The 21,541-nt window shown below is 42.2% G+C and overlaps 1 protein-coding gene across 1 annotated transcript in view; it reads right to left on the bottom strand.

Annotated features, from left to right (window-relative positions):
- The window catches only part of NAMPT (nicotinamide phosphoribosyltransferase), a 30,633-nt gene extending 9,401 nt beyond the window's left edge, over positions 1-21,232 (bottom strand). Inside the window, exons 1-8 of the mRNA XM_054215620.1 lie at positions 21,047-21,232; positions 10,726-10,882; positions 9,335-9,438; positions 6,423-6,551; positions 5,794-5,952; positions 5,296-5,432; positions 2,323-2,548; positions 990-1,109 (exon numbers count right to left, since the gene is read on the bottom strand). Coding sequence (XP_054071595.1) covers positions 990-1,109; positions 2,323-2,548; positions 5,296-5,432; positions 5,794-5,952; positions 6,423-6,551; positions 9,335-9,438; positions 10,726-10,882; positions 21,047-21,106 — 1,092 coding nt within the window. The 5' untranslated portion in view covers positions 21,107-21,232. The remainder of the gene's footprint in view (positions 1-989; positions 1,110-2,322; positions 2,549-5,295; positions 5,433-5,793; positions 5,953-6,422; positions 6,552-9,334; positions 9,439-10,725; positions 10,883-21,046) is intronic.
- Between the last annotated feature and the right edge of the window lie 309 nt (positions 21,233-21,541).

Here is a 21,541-nt window from a genome sequence, read left to right as displayed (position 1 = left end):
GTGCCTGTGTTAGATACTCAGATAGTTTCAGACCAGCTAAAAAACAAGCTTGATGTCTCTCTTACTCCTAATTTTGAGGAGTAGCGTAAGTCAACTTTGATTAAGAAGAATCTAAGGATGTCTCAATCTAGAAAGCCAAGACAATTGTGAATAAAATCAAGTAAAATTAATCTCAATTTATTCAACTTATTTCTGGTTTTGAACTCCAATACAGCTGAAGATGAATGACGCAGGAAAAACCTGATAAAGTCAAGTTCTCCTCTCACACACATCTCCCCATCTGTAGTTACTGGAGTCTAAACCTTTGTAACCACATTATATTACCTAGTATCTCCATCTAGTCAATAGTGGTGTATTTATAACTAGTTCCAAGCATGCAGCATGAACTTAAATAATCAATTTTTGTCTTGATGAAATTGTACTTTCGACTTAAGACTACAGACTAATCTGTTAAACATATTTTCTGTGCTTTCAACAATCCTTATTCCACTAGTTGCCAATTAAATGAACTCACCTCCCTTACCTTTGTTTTTAAAGTCTCCTTCAAAACTACACCTTCAATACTTGAGTGCAAGCACACTTCAGATGGTACATAACTAACGAGCCAAACCAGTTAATTACTACTATTGCTATAGCACAGCAATCACACAGTGTGCCTTAGATACATCAATGAAAGGACCAAACGCTGCCAGATTTTGATCTGAATGAGACTTGACAGGCAGGATGAAAGCAAACAAAAGGAGACAGTGGGAGGAGATGGGTTACAACAGGAGGATTAGGAAGTGCCTTTTATTTTTTTTTATGCATCTTAATTCCCTGTGGAGTTTTAATGAATTTGTTTTACATATCAGGATATCACTGCCAGTGTCTGGAATGAAGGGCAGGGTGGGGTCAGCAGAGAAGCTGCAATATTTGACTAGGCGTAACAGAGTCCAGATTAAATATCAACATTACCAGTGTCACCCTGACACCCAAACAGGATCTCCTACCTCTTGCAATGTGTTGATATCCACACCATCTCCTTGAATAACTCTGAGATACGGTGGCAGCAACTTGTAGCCTTTTGAGTTCTCTGTAATGGGAAATTTCTTCCCTAAAATCTCCAAGACCTATTGAAAAGGGAAGGGAGACAGTTCAAAATAAAACCAAAAACCTGCCATTCCAATAAAACCCCCACAACTTCCACATTTGAGTAATGCTCTGAAAATAAAAAAAATAAAAAATAATTCCCTAAATATACCCCCATATCCTGCTCAAAATCTATCCACGTAGGCACACAAACAAAAAGCATGCCAGCCATTGTGGTGGGAGCCATTAGATTAAAGCAGTCACAGACCATACGGCCTTTATGAACTTGTACCCAAGAGCTACCCGGAACCATGCTTCCCTCCTCTCTCTCTTTGGTTGCTGCGAGTTTTTGTTATTAGTGCATTAACTTAAGATTCTGGTCTTCTTTTGACCTCCCTTAGGATGGTGGATGAGGCTTTCGGTTTTCTGTAATTTTGTTAGCCACCAATAATTAAAATGAAATACTTCAGCTAGGAGTTTTTCTAATCAGCTCTGATAAAGATTATTCAAAGTTCCTATTTGTGATATGTCAGTTGTACCAAAGGAGAAAAAAAGAAAAGTGTTAAAGCTGTATGGATCTAATCTGATAGAGTGCCAGCATAACTAAAATCTCCCCTACTTTCTTATCAAAACAGTGCTGACAGCTACTCAAATCCAGAGGTATCAACAGCTTTTATTCTAAAATTGCAACAGTCCTTAGACTCTCTAAAGAGCTTCAGGGCAAGAAGCACTTTTCAACTTGGAGGTCGCGTGCCACTGACTTAAACGCACATCTTACAAAAGGGAGAAGAGTGCTAAACTTCTATTTGTAGCATAAAACAATGAATCACATTAATACAGGACACCAAGATACCTAAAACTTGATGGTAAGACGTCTTTTTGGCCTGGCATTTATTAATGCTCAAGTTGTTTCCCATTTTATTTCTTATTAAGTGATGAAAGACCTCTCTTTATAGAATCATTTCAACGTCATTAGATGTAGCTGTTGGTAGCGGTTGTAAAAGCTTCAAGAATAGTATGCAAGAATGGGTTTGATGAAAAAGATTGAACTATTCGGACTGCAAGAGTTCCCATATCTGTACTGAGAGCAGGTAAATGTTCACATCTTTCATAGGTCCAAATCATCCAGCATCATCTATATACTATGCATATCGAATTAGAGCATGACGTTTCCTAGGTTTGTTAGCCAGTCATTACAAAACAAACAATTGCCCTTCCCAATCTCGTATACAAACGACTTAAAGAAAGGATTACCTTTAGAACAGTGTCAAGGGGATTCCCAGAATCTGGTCTAATAATAAGTGGTGCCTCTGGACTTCGGGCTTCAATTATATGCCTTAAGTCATCACCCCATATTTTTTCACAAGCATTGTAAATGTCGTAGCTGTCACTAACCACAGATACAGGCACTGAAGAGAACTGTGTCACTATGTGTTCAAAAGCATCTTTTTCATGATCTTTCCCCCAAGCTGTTATGGTACTGTAAAGTCAATTGAAAAAAACACATTAGAGCAGCATTTACATGTTAAATCACACATTCGGTATTTCTTACCAGTAACAGTTCAAGATATTAGTAGGCAATATGATTACAAGACAGCATAAACTACGTGCTTGTCAGCTCTGTTGCATGGATAGTAAATATACTACATACTAAATAAACAGCACCCTGGATGCATCTTTGGCAACTCAAGACAAACACTTGACACATGAAACTTCTTTCACATGTAAATGTGATTTTATTTATTTATTTTATTGAGATTTTATTTTATTTTGTTTATTTATTGAGAGCAGCCCTGAGGAGAAGGACTTGGGGGTGTTGGTTGATGAGAAGCTCAACATGAGCGGGCATTGCGCACTTGCAGCCCAGAAAGCCAACCGCATCCTGGGCTGCATCAAAAGAAGGGCGGCCAGCAGGTCGAGGGAGGTGATTCTGCCCCTCTACTCTGCTCTGGTGAGACCACACATGGACTCCTGCATCCAGCACAAAAAGGACATGGACCTGTTGGAACAGGTCCAGTGGAGGGCCACGAAGATGATCAGAGGGATGGAGCACCTCTCCTATGAAGACAGGCTGAGAGAGTTGGGGTTGTTCAGCCTGGAGAAGAGAAGGCTCTGGGGAGACCTCATTGAGGCCTTCCAGTACCTAACAGGGACCTACAGGAGAGATGGGGAGGGTCTCTTTATCAGGGAGTGTAGTGATAGGACGAGGGGTAACGATTTCAAACTGAAGGAGGGTAGATTTAGATTGGTTATTAGGATGAAATTCTTTACTGTGAGGGTGGTGAGGCACTGGAACAAGTTGCCCAGGGAAGTTGTCAATGCCCCATCATCCCTGGAGGTGTTCAAGGCCAGGCTGGATGGGCTTTGAGCAACCACGTCTAGTGGGAGGTGTCCCTGCCCATGGCAGGGGGGTTGGAACCAGAGGATCTTTAAGGTCCCTTCCAATCCAAACCATTTTATGATTATATTTAACATATGTGAGAGAGTTTCTCTTTTAAATCTGAAATTCAGACAGGAAACTACAGATGCAAGAACAGAACATTGGCTCTGGCAACTCCAGACTACAAAATGGGAAGTAAAGAACTAGCAGCATACATTTGAGAAAATCTTAGAGAAAACACAATTTATTTTCTTTTTTTTAATAGTGATTTAAAATCATTACGCTCACCCAAACAAATATTCTTCTAGAGGAACCTCAGGGCATTACCCTTGGCACAAGGGCACAGGCAAGCACATAAAACAGAGTTGCTGAGAGAGGTAATAAGTTATTGAATGACAGCTGGTCTGCAGCCGATGTTTGTATGTGGCTGTCACAGACCAGCCGACATAATTTACCTTAACTTGTGTGTGAACACCTGAAAATGCTCCGATGCAAAGCATAGGTGTGCAGCAAGAGCTAGTGGGCATTGAATTTTTACCATTAAGCACCAGCATTAACTTCTGTGTGGACAAGCCCCACATCACACTAGTGAAGAGACAAAACAAAATTTGTTTCAAAGAGTTTGGGGCAGTCTGAGGGGCACGCTGACCCTGGCAGCGTGACAGAGGCAAGCACCACATTCACAACCCAACCTCTCACTGGAGGCTGTGGAACAGTAGAACAATTCTAGAAAAATTTGGATGTCTTGCATGAGACCCTTTTGGTGTATTACCTTGGAAAGAGCAACTGCAGACTGCATTTGGCAATGCGAACTTGAACTAGGACAGCTTAAGCTGTCTGCTCTTATACCACCACTTCAATACGCAGGGCAAAAGACACTTGCTTGTTCTTTGACTCCATGAGTTTGCTTTCATCACAACGAATTTTGTAGTTGCTTGATCCACCATTTTTGGATTTAACTGCAGTATTAAGCAAATGTCACGTCTACTGATCAAGCAGGTGTTCTACAACAGCACTACGGCAATGGTTCAGGAAGTTCGATGAAGCAGTGTTCGTTCAAAGATGATCACCACCATATTAGGACTATTCAGGTAAGCCTTTCCATTGTCTGTCTTGCAATTCTAAGTGAAAATATTGACTATTCAAAAGCACTAGGTTTTGTAGTATATAAGAAAAAAGTAACTGTCCCTTCCTTTACGTTCTGCTTATTTCAGTATGCAGACGTGCAAGTGAAATCCAAGGATTTGCATTCGCTCATGACCTCGTACAGGATTCGGATATAAAAAATGAGAGCTCTTCAACCCAAATGCCTGTTCCTTACTCTCAAAAACTCATTCACATTTCTTAGGGAGAGATCAAGGATTTACCATTGGCCGAATTAGTTATGCCAACAGGAAGCTTTAGAGCAGCTGCCTTTTCTGGAGGGCAAACATGATCTGGGAGAGTCCAGAACTGCAACTTATGTGGGTTTTTATTTTTATGGTTTTATGTTTAAAATAAAATGTAAAGTTCATAACATGAATCCTCAATATCTACTTTTACCTGTAAGCCTCCAAGTCAATTCTAAAAAGAATCATCCAAATTTACTTAGACACTGATAAGAAGGTTATAGTTAAAAAACATTTAAAATACACTTATAGGTAAGAACAACCATGCCACTGTTGCGTCCCGAAAACATGCAGAGGCATCAGTATTGATCTTCAGCTTTAACAGCTGGATCAGTCATGGCTAATACTACACGATGTAAGTGAAATAGCTTAGTAATTCTAGATACAAAGATGGATAAGAAAAAAATTTCAATTTTGTTAAGCTATTCTTAAAAAGCCTTTAATAGCCTAATATCTTACCTGTGTTCAGCAGCTGGAACAGAATATCCCGGAACCGGATCTTTTGTACCGTAGTACTTTTTAATTAATGCAATTCCTGCTACAGTGTCTGTTCCTTTGAAGTTCACCAAATGAGCTGAAGCTCCTATTCCTGCAGTCTGAAAAAGATGCAACTTCCAGTTGCTGCGCCAAATATAGAAGCCTAAATCCTGACACCGCCTAGCACTAGTTTGTAACAGCAAAACTCTGACTCAGTTCCCCTTTCACCAATACCTTCTTCATGCATTCACAGAGGAAAGACAGCTTCCATACAGAAAAACACTTCGGCAGACTGTGCTCACAGTTCAGACACATACCCACCCCCCAGCCCAGATCTCCCCCCTCCACATCAGTCCACGATGCTCTGAGCATTCACAATTTCACTGCTGAACAGGGACACAATCGTTAATAGATACACGCTACAATCCTCTATAGTTAAGAGCAACTAGAAATCTCATATTATTAGACAAATAGTATTACCTCTTGTGAAGAAACTCCTCTGTAGCCGAAGTCATGCAGTTTATACTCCAGCCCTTCTAAACTACCAGAAGTCTCTAGCAAATATTTGGCCAAAATCTTTTTCTGCTCTCTGGAGTTTGTAGCCACTGTGATTGGATACCATGACTGCACAAGAATAGTCTAAAACAAAACCCACCACATTATTAGCAGTATGTTTGCTTAGGACTTAGAAATCCCTACCTGGCATTTCATCAGGCACAAAAAGGTCGATTTGTTTCCATCGCCCATTCAGAAAGTACCGATGCCTCCAACAGTTTGCTTTACGGCTGAAGTAATTAGCCTTCATAAGGTAGGCTAGGTATTGACCATCTCAGGAATTACCACTCCCAAGCTACAGACACACAATTCCCCCCGGCCTCCTTTCCTTGTGGATAAAAGTACTGTTGTGAATTTTCTGTAAAATTATTACAATTTCTTGCCAGGTAGGGGGAAGAGATCTGTGTAAGAGCACTAAAAAAAGAATCTAGGCTGACTTAAAGCAGAAAACTAAAGGTGCCAGAGATTCTCCTTAAACCAATAAGGGATTCAGCCTTTAATGTAAGTGCATTAATATTTACTTAGAAAAAACATGTTAACTTTCCAAAACTGACCTCAATCCAATTTGTGAGCCAGTAGCACTCTGGATCTGTGTTTTCTACTGTGAAAAGAACATTTCCTCTGGGAATTACAGAGCCCTCAGGAACAGCCTTTATTTCTATAGGAAGATGGCCATCATATTTCTGTGTAAGAAACAGTAATATTGTTAGACAACAGGAAAGATAGGATCTGCCCCCCTTTATTTGATTGCAACGGAAAAAAGTCAGGCTATGAGTTTATTGATAAAGTTTTCTTCGTCTTCATTTCTTTCCATCCTAGAAATAACTTGGTTTGTTTGTACACCCACCAACCCAAATAAGTAAAAAAATCCACATTTATCACAAAAGGAGGACAACCCTGTAACCTAGAAAATAGTCTCTCTATCAAACCAAATGACGGTTATCAGTTGTAGTCCTTGTGCAAACTGAGTCAGGAAGGCTTAGATATTCCATAAAAATACTTAAGTTCTACCCCCAGAATAAGAAATATTTGCTAATTGGTTTTTTTTCAGTGCTTTCACATGAAGTAAGCCAAAAAAGTTTACCTATTATCTAGGCCTTGAAAAAAATCTCTAGTTTTGCTTAGCATAGATGTGTGCTTTTTTAATTTATTAGTGCATATTCCATTTATTATCTATCTTAAAGAATATTTTATCATCTCAGTTATTCACTAAACATGAAATCTAATCTTGAAGTGTCATTCTTTTGCCAAATTCAGTCTTTCAGCCCTGAAGGTCTAAACATTGTGTGAAACACGCCTTTTGAAAAAAGAGTAAGTTGCAAACAGCAACTCTAAAAGAATAATTATCACTTTCAGAAAGAGCTTCGCAAGCTAAACTGATAATACTTAAAACATTTTGTATATTGTTTATGTTTTGATAGAAAGCTTCTCATGACATATTCTTTAAAGGCAACAAAAATTGCATCAATTCAGAGAAATTACACAGATTCATAAGTAGAATCAAAACATATTCTCCAGTGCCCAAAACACATCAGAAGTCTCTTCTACACTGCAGTTTAAAAGTTTCTTCCAAAGCATAATATGCTGAAGCAAATTCTGTTTATATACCACATGGGGTTTAGTCGTTAGACTTGGAGATGTCTGTTCTGGATTAAAAAAGGACAATGAAGCTTTCAAAAAGGCTCAAAATAATTTATTACTGATTCAATGAAGACAAAAGTATATTTAAGTGAAAAAACAAAACAGATTTCAAAGTTGCTATAGGTGGTGATTTTGCCCATCGAAAAAGGAATATGGTCATGCTATTGCACTATATTATAGCCCTTTTCAAAAATTTTAGGCAAAATCAACTTGTATAATTTAGGGCTTAGATCTCTATCACCCATCATCAGTTCTTGCCCACTTCCAGCCTTTACACCCCCACCTTGTTCTCCAGGAAGTCCACTACTCTCCCACACCTTCACCCTATCGGTATTTAACTCATTCATTTATTCTTTGTACAAATTAATGCCTGTACATTTCAAATCCGTTTTGGCACTTTGCTCATACAGCCATTGCTCCCTCCAACGCTACACATCAGGTAACAGAGCCAGAGAGCAAACAGTGGTGGGTATGTGAGTGAGCAGAAGCAGGGTCTGTGCGGACATAAGGGCACGCAAAGACCCAAAGGGTATGTACACTTCCAGTTTGAGCGCCATCGGCATCTAAGATCAAGAAGTTGAAATCATATTTGTTTATACTGATGCACAATTTCAACAAGAAAATCTGACAAAGGAATAAAAAATTTGCAGACAGTGGGTATGCAGGAAGGCTGCTTTTGACTAAACCAAAAGCACGCATTGAAACGCAATTAGTTAAACCACATTAAAACTGTGTGGACAGAGACGCAGTATTAAAAGTGTATTAATTCAGTTTAGCCAAAGAAGGACCAATATTAAATGCAGATGAGAGCAGTTCACAATGTATAATGTATCTTAAACACAAATATGGATTGAATTCATATTATTTCAAGTGGTTGCAAGTCCTCTACAAACCTCTCCGTAACTCCCTCTTAGAAAACCACGGTTTTATTTACCTTGCTGCCACTTGCCACGTTTAGCTGAAATTCACTTTTCTCTGGCACACCTTATGGTCCACCCTAGTTGCAAGATGACATCTAGATATATTCACAGACAGATGCCACCATAAAATACATACCGTCAGGGTATTCAGGGACAAATAAATGCAAAGAACTAAAAATTGTGTTTTCAAATGCCAAAAATATCCATTCACTAGAACCCACAATGAAATTTAGCATTTAATTAATCTGCAGGGATTAGAACAGCTCTGATGAATGCTATTAGTCTGAATCTGCTGCTTTTTCAGAGAAGAGATGTTTGCAATTATTTGAAGACTGACACCTTTTTAAACAAAAGGGAAAGAGGATAATTGTGGAAAGACTTAATTTGGAGGGATTTTTTGTGTCAAAAGTGCTCGAGCCTTGTATTTCACAATAAGGTTCAACTTAAGTATCTCTGAAAAATTTAGGAAACGACTGAATAAAATATGTATTTTCTGGAACTACTTACACGTGCAAGAAGTTGTAATGCTTTCTGCATTAGAATAAAAATGGTTATGATTAGTTACAGAAAGCAATGTAAATGATGCAAGCAACCACTAAGCACTGTACTATATATGGAGACTTGCCAACAAGCCCCCACTTACACTGACTGGCTGATGGCAGACATAAATCCTTATTACCTGTAAAGCCATATTTGGCATCTGAAAGGATGAAAATTACTTTTCTCTAAGGAATTACAATTATATGATTATTCTTTGACAGCTGCTACTCCCTGTACACTAAACATAAGAAGCTAAATTTATCCAGTCTTTACTATCATGGTAAAAAGGAGAGACTGCTGTGTTATTCTACAGTTGATTCATAAATCCTTCATGATGATCTCATACTGTTTTCATAAGTTTTTACCTCCAGAATATAGTTCCATCCCTTTTCGTTGAAGACATCATCTTGAAAATGCTCCCTATATACTTCTTTGGCTTCCTTGATTTTCTCTTTGGTCACCACTTTACCTGTGGTTTCAGAAACAGATGAGAATTTAGAAACTGATGATATTCATCAATTTATAAAATAAATCATAAAAAGGTTCAGACACAGTAAAGTCACTTTGCCTCCAACAAAGACACGGAGAACATGTCAAATGCAGTATACTAGCTACGTTAAAACCAAATTTTACTTTCATTTATTATATAGATTAGGTTGCTCAAGAAACCAACAGGATAAGATAAACTTGTAATTTGCAGGTGACTCAGGAACAATTTGAGATTATTACTCTTTTATGATGGTCAATAACCTGTCAAGGGTTTTAGCAGCAGTGCTTTTCCCAGGGGAATGTGATGATTGTGCAATTTGGAACAAGACTTAACCAGCCTGGCACAAGGGTTAAGCTACGTGGCTCCAGTGGAGAGGCCTTACAGCCAGCCTTTGATTAACCACTTCTGCCATACGAACTGACAAACGAACCACATTATTTGAATAAGCATTGCTGCTGCTTTAGGACCAGTCGTCTACTGGAAACGTTAGAGATCAATCCTCAGACTGACAAAGAGAAAAGAAACAAGTTTATCAAGCGTTTTGATTATAGTGGAATTCCAATCCTTGGCAGAATTGGCAGAGACATTTATGGATTCTGGATCAAGACATGGATACGTAAGCCACATGACTCGAGCTTTCCTCCTAAAGCTCGGCAGAAGGCAACTTGCATTCAGGTCAGAACAGGCGATATTTGCACATAATGCAAAAAAGCAAACAAAATCTTAAACCGGCACCAAGGAATTTTCAGATGTTACTCTTGAATTGTCAATATTGAAACCACTTTCACACATAGCTGCCATATTCAGTGATCTAACCTGAGTGGCAACTGAAATTTAAGGGAAATTAAACCCATTATTAGTTTACACAGTAAATAAACTAGCGAATAGACTAAAGTTTATGTTCAGAGTGCAAAATCTTTTTTTCCCCTCGAATCTTCTATCTTCTTGTGATTCTATGCACAGTCTTGCTCTACTTTAATTCATTTCAATTTAGTCCACTGAAGCTGGGATACGAACACCTCTTCATTTTTAATGCATCGTTGGCATAAATAAACATAGCAGAGAGGTGTCTGAATTAAGAAGTCAATACCGTTTTACGAGGGTGGACATCTTATTTTCAGAATCACATAAATAAGATCTTATGCCTGTCACTACCTACCCTGTACCCAGACAACCTGGAACTGTTTCAACTATAAGACTCCAGGCTTGAGAAAAATTAAAATATTTATTTACAGGTAAAATTTTACTGGAATTTGAGACAGTTACCTTTTAAGTATTTATTCAGTATGTACTGCAAGCCATAAAAAACAGTTTCTTCATATTTCACTTTCCTTAATTTGGAATTTTCAGTCTTCTTTTCACGACATTCAAAGTAGGAATATACTTTGCTTGTATTAGGTGGATATTGCTTGTAGTGTGTAACCTACATCAAGAAAAACTTCAGTAAGAGCTCAAAACATCACTACAAAGCACAAGAGAATACGTTTGTACGTTAAAGCTTAGAGTAACACCCAATTCTTCTGGACCATTATTTATCCATTCACATTCTACCTAGTAAGTATTTCGGGGTTTTCCCCTTTTTCAGCCACCAATCAGTCAAAAGACTGATTTCCCTATCTTAACCTTTGCTTCTGTGTCAAGCCTTTCCCCCTGGAGCAATCTTCATGGTCAGCTCTTCCACTCCCCCGATGACTTTGATTTAGACACTGGCTGGGATTTTAGGAGCCCCACCACCCAGGGTCAGTGTTCCTTCTCCCACACTTTGGCCAAGCTGAAGTTGGAAGCACAAAGTTGTCTGCCACTACCAAAGTGGTACCACCAGGTACTACACCAAAGTGGAGGCACCCACTGTATTCGACTGACGTTTTGAAGGCTATAATAAAAGCCATCTGGACTCAAGAAGGCACTGACAATGGCCTTTACCCAAACGTCCCGTTCACTATGAGCAGAGCGGGTTTCCCAAGCCCAGATTACATCAAAGCCAGATTACAAACCTATTACTGTTGGTAATGCTGTTAAAATCTACCTGAGGTTTGTACCTCCCCACAAAGTTTGCTAGGTGGATGTTTTTTCCCAACCTTTGAAAAAGTTCATGTTCAGCATAAAGGACGCATGAAGAGTTGCAGCCTGAAAGTGCGTATTACATGGAAATTGGTCATACGAACATATAATGTTACCCTGGATTCCACCATAACAACTTTTTTAAGGTACTGATAGTAAATCTACCCAGAAATTTACTTTGAGTTACGTATCATTTAAAACAAGTACACTCTAAATGTTAACAACTTAAACCTGCAAAATTGTTATCTCCTAATGTATAAAAAGCAAACTCCCTGCAAAAGCCATAATTCCACATTAAACAAAAAGAATACACAATGACATAACTGTAATACTACCAATGTTCAAATTACAGGATACATAAATAAACTTAAGGCATTCGCAAAGGTGAACCTATCAAAAGTTGTCCTAAATTATGACGAAAAGTCTGTGAACAAGTCTATACATTCCATAAGGGAAGACTGTTCCTACGGCAGAGTAAAGCACCACCGTACAACAGAATAAAACTCAAAAAGGTATGAAAGTTGTGTCTGAATTTTTCTCAAAACGCCATATTTATAGGTTAGAGCATGAGTTCGTTATAAGTGTCTTGTTGCTACTTCTTACTCCAAATCACCTTAAAACCTTTTGTTTCTAATACCACATGGAATTGGAAAAGCGATAGTTTTACCACTTCTTCCTTATTGTCCTGGTGGTTTTGGTTTTTTTTAAGTGTACCACTGACACTTCAAAAATAAAATATTTGAAAGTTTCCCTTACCTGTATTGCTAAAACTGTGTATTAAGGGATTAAAAAATACATTTTGTTTTTCCTCTCAAATGCCACTTATATTCAGTATTTCACTCAGCTTAGAAAATGAACCCAGCTCAACTGAATTTTTTTGTTTCTCCTATACCGGCACAACGCTGCTGTGCTTCTGTTTCCAATGATGCCAGGAAACATTCAAACAACAAAAAGGTCAATTTTCGGATCTTTCCATTATCTTTACTTCTATGAAGTTTTCAAGGCCAATCAAATAAAACCCAAGCTTGTCATTGCAAGTTTTCTGCCTTTACTTCGAACAAAGCACTGCAACGCAGGCATTTAATGGAGCACAAACCTATTCTGTTCCCATTCCACAGCCAGTCAAAAGCAGAATGCTTAAGAGTAGCAATGTTAGACCCAAAGACAAAACCTGACTTTTAGGTTTACTTCTAGCTATTAAGAGATGTCTCACTCCACAAATTATAACATGTCCTTTTCTAGTTCTACAGAGAACTCCTAAAAAAGTAAATCGCACTGCCAGCTCACAGAAAACTGTGTTCAGGGTATCATGATGCTTAAAGGAAAAAAATCCAAACAAACAAAACACACCCCCTCCCTAAACCATCCCCCACACTGTGGAGCAGTTAAAAATATGCTCTGTTTGACACGTCTTTCTAACTAATGGGAAGATGAACACACACACAACCACCTTGCAAAAAAAGGTATAAAATGGACTCTGAGGAAAAAGAGCACGTAACAATTCATTAGAAGGTTCATTCACCCACTGTAAGGTACAGAGAGCAGAAGTTCTTTCCTTCGCACTGTTGCCGCAAGTTATAGCAGCTGTATGAAGAAAGCTGCTCTTTTTATGACTGGGACTGGCCTTTAACTTAGTGCTTCTTTACGATTTCATTATATTGCCTGGGAAAACACTGTTTATTTCCATTCTTCATCCTATTGACATGCTACAGCTTCATGGTTTCAGAGTAAAGGCTCAACACAGAGCCCACCAGCTTAGCCTGTCCATAGCAGATGTCCCAGGAACAATTCCAAAAACCACTCTCTGAATTCCTTGTGAGGAGCTCTACAGCAAACCAACGTAACGCTCCTGTTCTATTCACAACAGTTCAAGCAAAACAAAGAAAACTATCTCCACTGCCTACTCAGGTTTCTTTAAAAAGTTTAATTATCCAGCTTATTAACTAACTATGAGCTGGTTGTTGAAGTCAACAACCTACATTATAATGAAAATTTGCATGATCCTTGGCTACAGTCTTTAAAAAAATACTTGACTACTGCAGTTCGAAGATATCTCCTCCAGTTAAACGCTTCTATCGAATAGGTTACACAACCAAAATTAGCTTAAGGTGTACAGTGTACACACATTGAATTGGTGCCACCTTTTCCTATTACGTTTCTTTTCAGGGTTTTTTTTTTTTTTTTAGGGACTTCCCATTCCAGCTCTGCTTTGAAGCACAATCACAAAACACATTGCTCTTGCTGCAAATCGGAACTTGAGGGCTGAAATCAAGCTGGAAGGCTAACGGCCAGGTTTATCCTTTACGTAGCATATCTGGCAAAACAGCTCCTCCAGACTGCCTCGCTGGCAGCTTCCACCTAAAGAAAACAAGTCTGACAGAATGGCTTGTCAATGATGGAAGAGATATATTTGGGGGACCGTCGCCCTCATACACAACTTACTGAGTTAGAGGATCTTACTGCAGTGGTGCTTCTGGCATTTATACTTCCGTGAAGCACCTCTAAGATCCCCATTAGTTACAACATCACATATTACTTGAAAATATTGTGGAAAGAGGCCATGATTTCAACGACTGCTTTACCTAAACCTCCATGAGGTTTAACCAATGGAGCGGTTAAAAGCAAAGGTTGCCAATAACCTATATGGAAAACAACACTGTTAACAACGAGGAGATGAACCAGTACTTAGGAACAAAGGGAATGCTCTATCAGATATACCTCACTGGGATGAGAGACGTAACGAACAGCAGTTATAAGGTATTGCTGACCCCCTTCAGGAAAAACACCCACAACTGCAACTAGCAGTTACATTCAACAAGGATGCTTTAGTAGCTTTCAAAGCAATCACAAAAGGAATGCACACCACAAACAAAAGTGGAAATGAAAACCAAACCAAAAGTCAGTGTGGTTAAAAGATAAGCTTATTCGAACACAAGAGGAAACCTCAGAAGAATCAATCTTTAATAAGTCAACAAAAAGGGCATCCAATAGTAGCAGGTAAAGTGAGACACACTTGCAAGCGAGTACTGAAAAAAAAAGTAATAGAATCATAGAATCATTTAGGTTGGAAAAGACCCTTGGGATCATCGAGTCCAACCATCAGCCCCACTCTACAAAGTTCTCCCCTACACCATATCCCTTAACACCACATCTAAACGAGTCTTAAACACATTCAGGGATGGTGACTCCACCACCGCCCTGGGGAGCCTATTCCAGTCAAGTACTATCTTAGTATTTTGGTTATACACAAGCTTCAAATTGCCAAAGGCAAGTAGCCTTAGAGAGACTCCAGATCCCTTATTAAAAATGCTTAAGTGAAGTAAATACAGATTAAGAAAATGTTTAAGACCTAAAGTGACAATATTGGGAGATATCTACTCTTACGAGATGAGAGGGATAAACTAATGCAGGTTATGACTGAAGGCTGATCTTGTACCACTTTTAATGTCTCTGTATTCTAGTTCATCCATTATCTCTTATGTGTGTATTGAAAAGTAAGAGGGCCAGAGGTGAGGAAAAAAAAAGTTAAGAGATCAGCCAGTACTGAGAAAACTAAGGAGAGCAACGGAATTCCTATGGAAGCTGCATATTAGCAGCAGAGATGCTCTAAGTGACCACGTCCACGTTCATTTAAAAATGAATGTCAAGTGTAAGCACTAGAACTGAGTGTATTTTAAATTGCTCAGAGAAAATACAATGTGTAAAAAAGGTAACAGCAGATTTCTTTCCAGTCAGAAATTTCTGTGTGCTTTGCATCCAAGATTATCATAACAAAGATGACAACATGCCTTATGTTTACTGTTTACACATTTGTGAATAGTCAGCTGTACTATGTCACATACTGCTACAAGTTTCCTGGTCCTTAATGAAAAAAAGAAAAACATTTACCTTCTCAACAATGAAAGTTGCAATGACTCTGGAAGGGGTTACTTTCCATTAACAATTGGCTGAATTCTGTACAGTTGCAGTGTTCCTTTAGAGCAATGACGACTGGGGGTTTGTAACAGGACTGTGTGACTGCAAATCAAAACTTGGAAGGAAACAAACCTAGATAGAGTGAAGATTACTTACAAGGAGTGCCCGGCCAGGAGTTTCCAACACTTTTACACTGACAGAATTACAGGAGGTAACAGAACACATTCACACCCCCACTACAAGATTTTGATAAATATCTATACACATATACGAGCTGCTGAAAAGAACATTTTTTGCAGTCAGTAAGTACTAGCCCAAACCAACAAGCTAAAGAATACTCATGTCTCTTCCTTGCATACCTCTAGCCTTCTAAATAAAGGATATACAGGCTGTCAGAGCCCGGAATAAACACACACTCACGTGAAGCGCTTCAGAAGCGCTCTTCTACATCCACGCAGAAGAAAAGAAGTCCTTCAAAACGACAAATACTTAAAATCCAACATGTGAGGCATATAGTGTTTAAAAGTATCTTTTAGGCTTCCTTGAAGCATCCAGAAAGAACTGAATTCTGAAGCGGATATCATTTACAGTCTAGATAGCAAGTCAGCTCCTCCTACGGGGCAACTGCACGGCAGCTTATTAAAGCTATCACCTTAATTACGAAACAGTCCAAGCAACAGTAATACATTTCATCAGTAAAAGCAAAATAAGCTATTATTACTTCAGCGAACAAGGTTCAGTCCTCATTTTGATAGCCTTTCCCACTTGCAGCTCATGGTCCATCCAACACAGCCCAGTACAGGCCAATCACTGGTATCTTCTGACCAAACAACACAGCTCTGCTAAGCTGATCCTCTCAACAGTTTCAGACTACATATGCCCTGGAAGATTTCTTGCCTGTGCAGAATAAATAAATACAGGATAAAGATTATTGGGAAGCGAAGTGAAAGAAAATAGAGAGGTGGTGTATCAATGTATTGGGTTTGCACGGCGAGGTTTTGGTAGCAGGGTGGCTGCAGGGGTGGCTTCTGTGAGAAGATGCCAGAAGCTTCCCCAGCGTCTGACAGACCCAATGCCAACTGGCTCCAAGATGGACCCACCACTGGCCAAGGCTGAGCCCATGAGCCAACAGTGGTAGAGCCTCTGGGGTAACGTATTTAAGAAGGGTAAAAAGTTGCTGTATGACAGCAACAGCAGCTGAAGAGATGAGCAAGAATATGTGAGAGAAACAGCCCTGCAGGCACCAGGGTCAGAGAAGAAGGAGGGGGAGGAGGTGCTCCAGGCATCAGAGCAGAGATTCCCCTGCAGCCCCTGGTGAAGACCATGGTGAGGCAGGCTGTCCCCCTGCAGCCCATGGAGGTCCATGGTGGAGCAGAGATCCACCTGTAGCCCATGGAGGACCCCACGCTGAAGCAGGTGGATGCCTGAAGGAGGCTGTGACCCCATGGAGAGCCCGTGTTGGAACAGGCCCCTGGGAAGACCTGTAACCCCATGGGGGATCCACGCTGAAGCAGTCTGTTCCTGAAGGACTGCAGCCCATAGAAAGGACCCACACTAGAGCAGTTTGTGAAGAACTGCAGCCCATGGGAAAGACCCAGGTTGGAGAAGTTAGTGGAGGGCTGTCTCCCGTGGGAAGGATGCCACGCTGGAGCACAGGAAGAGTATGCGGAGTCCTGCCCATGAGGAGGAAGGAGCAGCAGAGACAACCTGTGATGCACTGACCACGACCCCTATTCCCTGTCCCCCTGCACCGCTCGAAAGGAGAGAAATCAGGAGTGAAGTTTAGCCCGGGAAGAAGGGAGGGGTGGAGGGAAGGTGTTTTGAGATTTGGGGTTTATTTCTCATTACCCTACTCAGATTTGATTGGCAATAAATTAAACTAATTTCCCCACGTTGAGTCTGTTTTGGCCATGCCAGTAATTGGTGAGTGATCTCTCCCTGCCCTTACCTCGACCCATGAGCCTTTCGTTATATTTTCTCTCCCCTGTCCAGCCGAGGAGGGGAGCGATAGAGCGGCTTTGGTGGGCACCCAGTGCCCAGCCAGCGTCAACCCACTGCAGCCAACAGCGTCAGACGAATGAAGAACTGAAGGGCATGGACCCCTCCGCTTGGGAACCGCCATGAGTGAACAGAACCCTCACTGTCACAGAGAGGACAGTGATTGCTGGGACTTCTTGGCAGAGACACAAGAGTAAGCTATCATGCAGCACAAACACTGAGCTCCAAGGAGCCTGCTGATATCCCCTCACTTGCAGCTCTACCAACAAGGATTTTGACTTCAAATGCTTCCCTTTTTCTGTAATACTGAGTCACTAGCAGGAAACTTTACTCTTAAAAGCATCATTGCTGTACTGGACATTCAAACAAAGAGATTCCCCAGATAACACCGCATTGATGAATCTCTTCCAAGTCTTATGATCCAAAGAATTAAAAAGACTGCTGTCATCTATCAGCGAGATGCACGCACACCATGCCATATGCCCATGCCCAGACTCTGGGGCGATGGCATATAATACCGCGCACACAGGAGGAATTACACTGTCGGGGGATTTGGAGAAGCTTAGGAATATGCAACGAAGTACACAGGAAGAAAAAAAACACAAACCCTAACCGATGTAAAAACACTTATCTTGTTATGTGGGTTAGACATAAACTGCACGATTTGAAGCCCAGCCTCAAAATCCTGAAGCACTTGTACAATTCCCAGTTCATAACGGAAGCTCAGTACTGGGTCCAGTGTGTAGCAAGTCTCTGCGATTCACTCAGCAGGAACTATTCCTATCTAAAAATATCAAGTATGCTAAAAATTAGCATGATACTCAGTTGCTTTTCGAAAACAGCTTTTAAGATTTCGAAACTGAATATTTGATGATCTTCTGTGACTTCAGAGGAAATGTCCTATGATGCACATACAGGCAGGAAAACAACTTAGAGGGAGGTGCGGCTGGATTAACTATCAACAGACGAATCTTTGCCTACCAAATCACTTTGTTTCTGAATTTTTGTAGGCACTAAACCAGTAACCAATTTTCTCTCCACCCCAAATTTCCAACTGCAGCAAGAGAGAACTGAGACACCGGAGTCAACACTCAAAACTAATGAGTTGTGACAGATATGACCCTGGGATACCAGAACTTTTTACTCATAGACAGCTGCCTAAGTTGGGCTTGTACTGTTTGGGAAGGTCTGCACATATTTTTTTTTTTTTGCCCTGAGCTGTTTATTTCCACATGACTTTTGTCATCAACGTTAGTTCATATGGATCGGCATCTACTACAATAGGATCGCCAAGTAAGCTTCTGAACGGATACATGTTTTTTCCTCAAAGTCTGAACACTGTATACGGACAGTACTGCACACAGAGATGCTACAATTGCGGATACTGCAGAAATGTCTAAAAAAAAAAAAAAGAAAAACACACAAAATCAATTCTCATTTTTGTTTTAATTGCTAGTAAGAGTGTTTGGTAACTCCTGTAAAAAGCTTGATGGTGCAAACTACCAGATATTTTAGTGCAATTGTTACTGAAAGCGCTCTCGCTAAGTGTCTTTCATTGATTAGGAAATGACAGTATCAACCAGGGAGAAGATAAGTGATGTTTGCTCATATTACCCAACAAGATAAAAGAAGCTACGTGTTTAAGTACTTTTCAAAAAGGCTGGAGTTCCTAAGATTTCGGAAAAAAAGCATAGAGGAAAAGAGACAATTTGAACAGTCCTAACAAAGCAAAGTAGACAATTACAACTGCTCTTTTATTATAATACAAAATGCTCCTAGCTGCCACAGAAAACCTCGTCCAAATTCTGGATTTTAAACTGGAAAAAAAAAAAACAACTCAACCTTTACTTGACCTCGTTAAGATTTCTACCACTGCTGAAATGTTACCAAATCGTCTTTCCTATGTGAACAAAACAGAAGCAAATTAGCAAACTAGTGATCTGTCACTCCAGTGCTCCTCACTAGCACTAATCCTACAGCAGATCCACTGAATTTAGGAAAAGTAGTGTGCAAGTTAGATTTAAAATAGACACCCTTTAAACCCAGGCCTACAGTATTTAATGTGATTAGTCTCGGACACGGAAGAAACTCCATATTTGAGTAAGTTTGATAACGAACACTTAAACATGGCTCTTAAAAGAGTACTGTCGCTAGATGAAGTGCGTCCTCCATGCATGCAGTTTTGTGAGCCCTGAGTAGCAGTGTTAGGATTCTCTGACTGAGCTGCTCCAAGATTTATCAGCATCTTCGAACAAACAGCAACAATAAACGTTAAGAATTTCTTTACAAAAAGAGCATCTTTATGTAACATCATGCAATAATAATAATATCACGGAGGAGCTGTGAAAGGTACAACAGCACCAGTCAGCAATGGAGCACTCACTGAGGCTCGTACTGTGATAGTTGGCCAGTAACGAGACCTGGCCATAACATCATATTTGCCTTTTTTTCCAACTCTTCTATCTAGAAGTACCATCCTCCCTGAAACCCACCAGAGTGCTCAAAGCTTTAAAGGACTATAACATAATAAATGCTTTATAATGACACTCAGGACTGTTTGTTGAGGGCACTAATAACCTCTTTGACATTGCAACGCAGCTCCTGAAGAAATAAAAAGTTAGTTTTTCGGTCTAGGAGACGCAGGGCACATCTGTACGACCAGACTTGGGGAGTCACGCGCTGGCTCTGCCCGGTGCCTAGGAACCCTATGGTGACACTAACGCAGCGCAGCGCAGGAGGGGACGTGGGCCTGGGCACATTCACGTCCTGAGGCACGTCAGTCGTCAGCCGGTGACCACCGGACCAGAGCGTGGCCAGCGCGCCGGTACTTGGCCACTGCTATCAAACAGCACGATTTTCAAGCAATTTCACGGAACGAAGGGAGGACCGTGAAGTGCGATCCCCTCACTCTTGAATCACCTCGCGTACCGAGTCTGACACCGCAGTGACCAGAAAACTAAGCAGAGGACTCGAAAATAAATATTTTAGAGCCAGCCGGTTGCTCGGAGCGCTCTGCGCCGCCACGGCTCCGCCGCCAGAGTTGACCAAAGAAACGAAACACGGGGGGTGGGAGGGGGGGGTGGGGAGGGAAAGAGCACCCGCTCTGCTCGCGTCCCACCCCCCACCCGGGCGACATGTGCCCCCGCTCCCGTCCCCGGGGGGGCGGGCAGCCCGGCGGGCCGGAGGATGCCCGGCGGCGGCAGGCGGCCCCCGCCTCCCGCCTGCCCGCCATGGCCGCCCCCCGCGCCCTGCCCCTGCCCGCCGGGGCGCCCACCCCGCCCGCTTTCACTTTCTTTTCTCGCCCCGCCGCCGCCGGCAGCGCGGCCTCGGGCACCCGGCTCCCGGGGCTCCGCGGGACGGGGCCGAGGTGGTGGGGGGGGGGGACCCCGGCCAGGCCTCTCCGTCGCCACCCCCCCCGTGCCGGGCACGCTCCCTCCCGCCTCGGGGGGGCCCTCCCGGCCGCGGGCAGGGGACAGGGAGCCGGTGGCGACGGGGAGGGCCTGGCTCGGCGCCCCGTGGGTGGAGCGCCCTGGCGAGTCCCGTGCGGCGGCGGCGGCGGCGGGGCGCCCGCAGAGGTGACCCCCTCCCGCCCGCCTGCCGTGCCCGCACCCACCTTGTAGGAGTCGGTGGCGAGGAGGATGTTGAACTCGGTCCCCGCCGCAGCGCACTCCATGTCGCCGGCACCGGGGAGGCGCCGCCGCCCGCACGGACAGGTCTGGGCCGGGCCGGGCTGGGCTCCGCCGCCACCGCCAGGCACTCGGTACGGGGGGGAGAGAGGAGAAAGGGGGGAACGGGGATGGGGCGGGGAGAAAGGGGATTACGGCCGACGGGGGGGGCGGGGACCTCGCGCGGCTCCTCGCAACGCTGATTGGCCGCCCGTCTCCGCCGCCGAAGGAGGGGCCGTGAGGTCACTGCGCGGGTGGGGCGGGGCCAAGGGGCCAGGCGGGCTCTGATTGGCCCCACCGCCCGATCGGTGCAGGGGAAGGGAGGAGGTGGCTGTGACGTCATGGGGGGCGGGGCGAGGCCCCGTGCTGCACGTTCTCTTTGACCGGATCCCGGGCGGGGCCGGCTGGGTGACGTCACTGCGCGGCCGGTGCGCGCTCTCTCC

The sequence above is a fragment of the Rissa tridactyla genome, chromosome 1 (assembly GCF_028500815.1).
Source record: "Rissa tridactyla isolate bRisTri1 chromosome 1, bRisTri1.patW.cur.20221130, whole genome shotgun sequence".
Taxonomy (NCBI): domain Eukaryota; kingdom Metazoa; phylum Chordata; class Aves; order Charadriiformes; family Laridae; genus Rissa; species Rissa tridactyla.
Note: the sequence above shows the minus strand (reverse complement) of the source record. Positions and strands in the feature narration are given on the sequence as shown.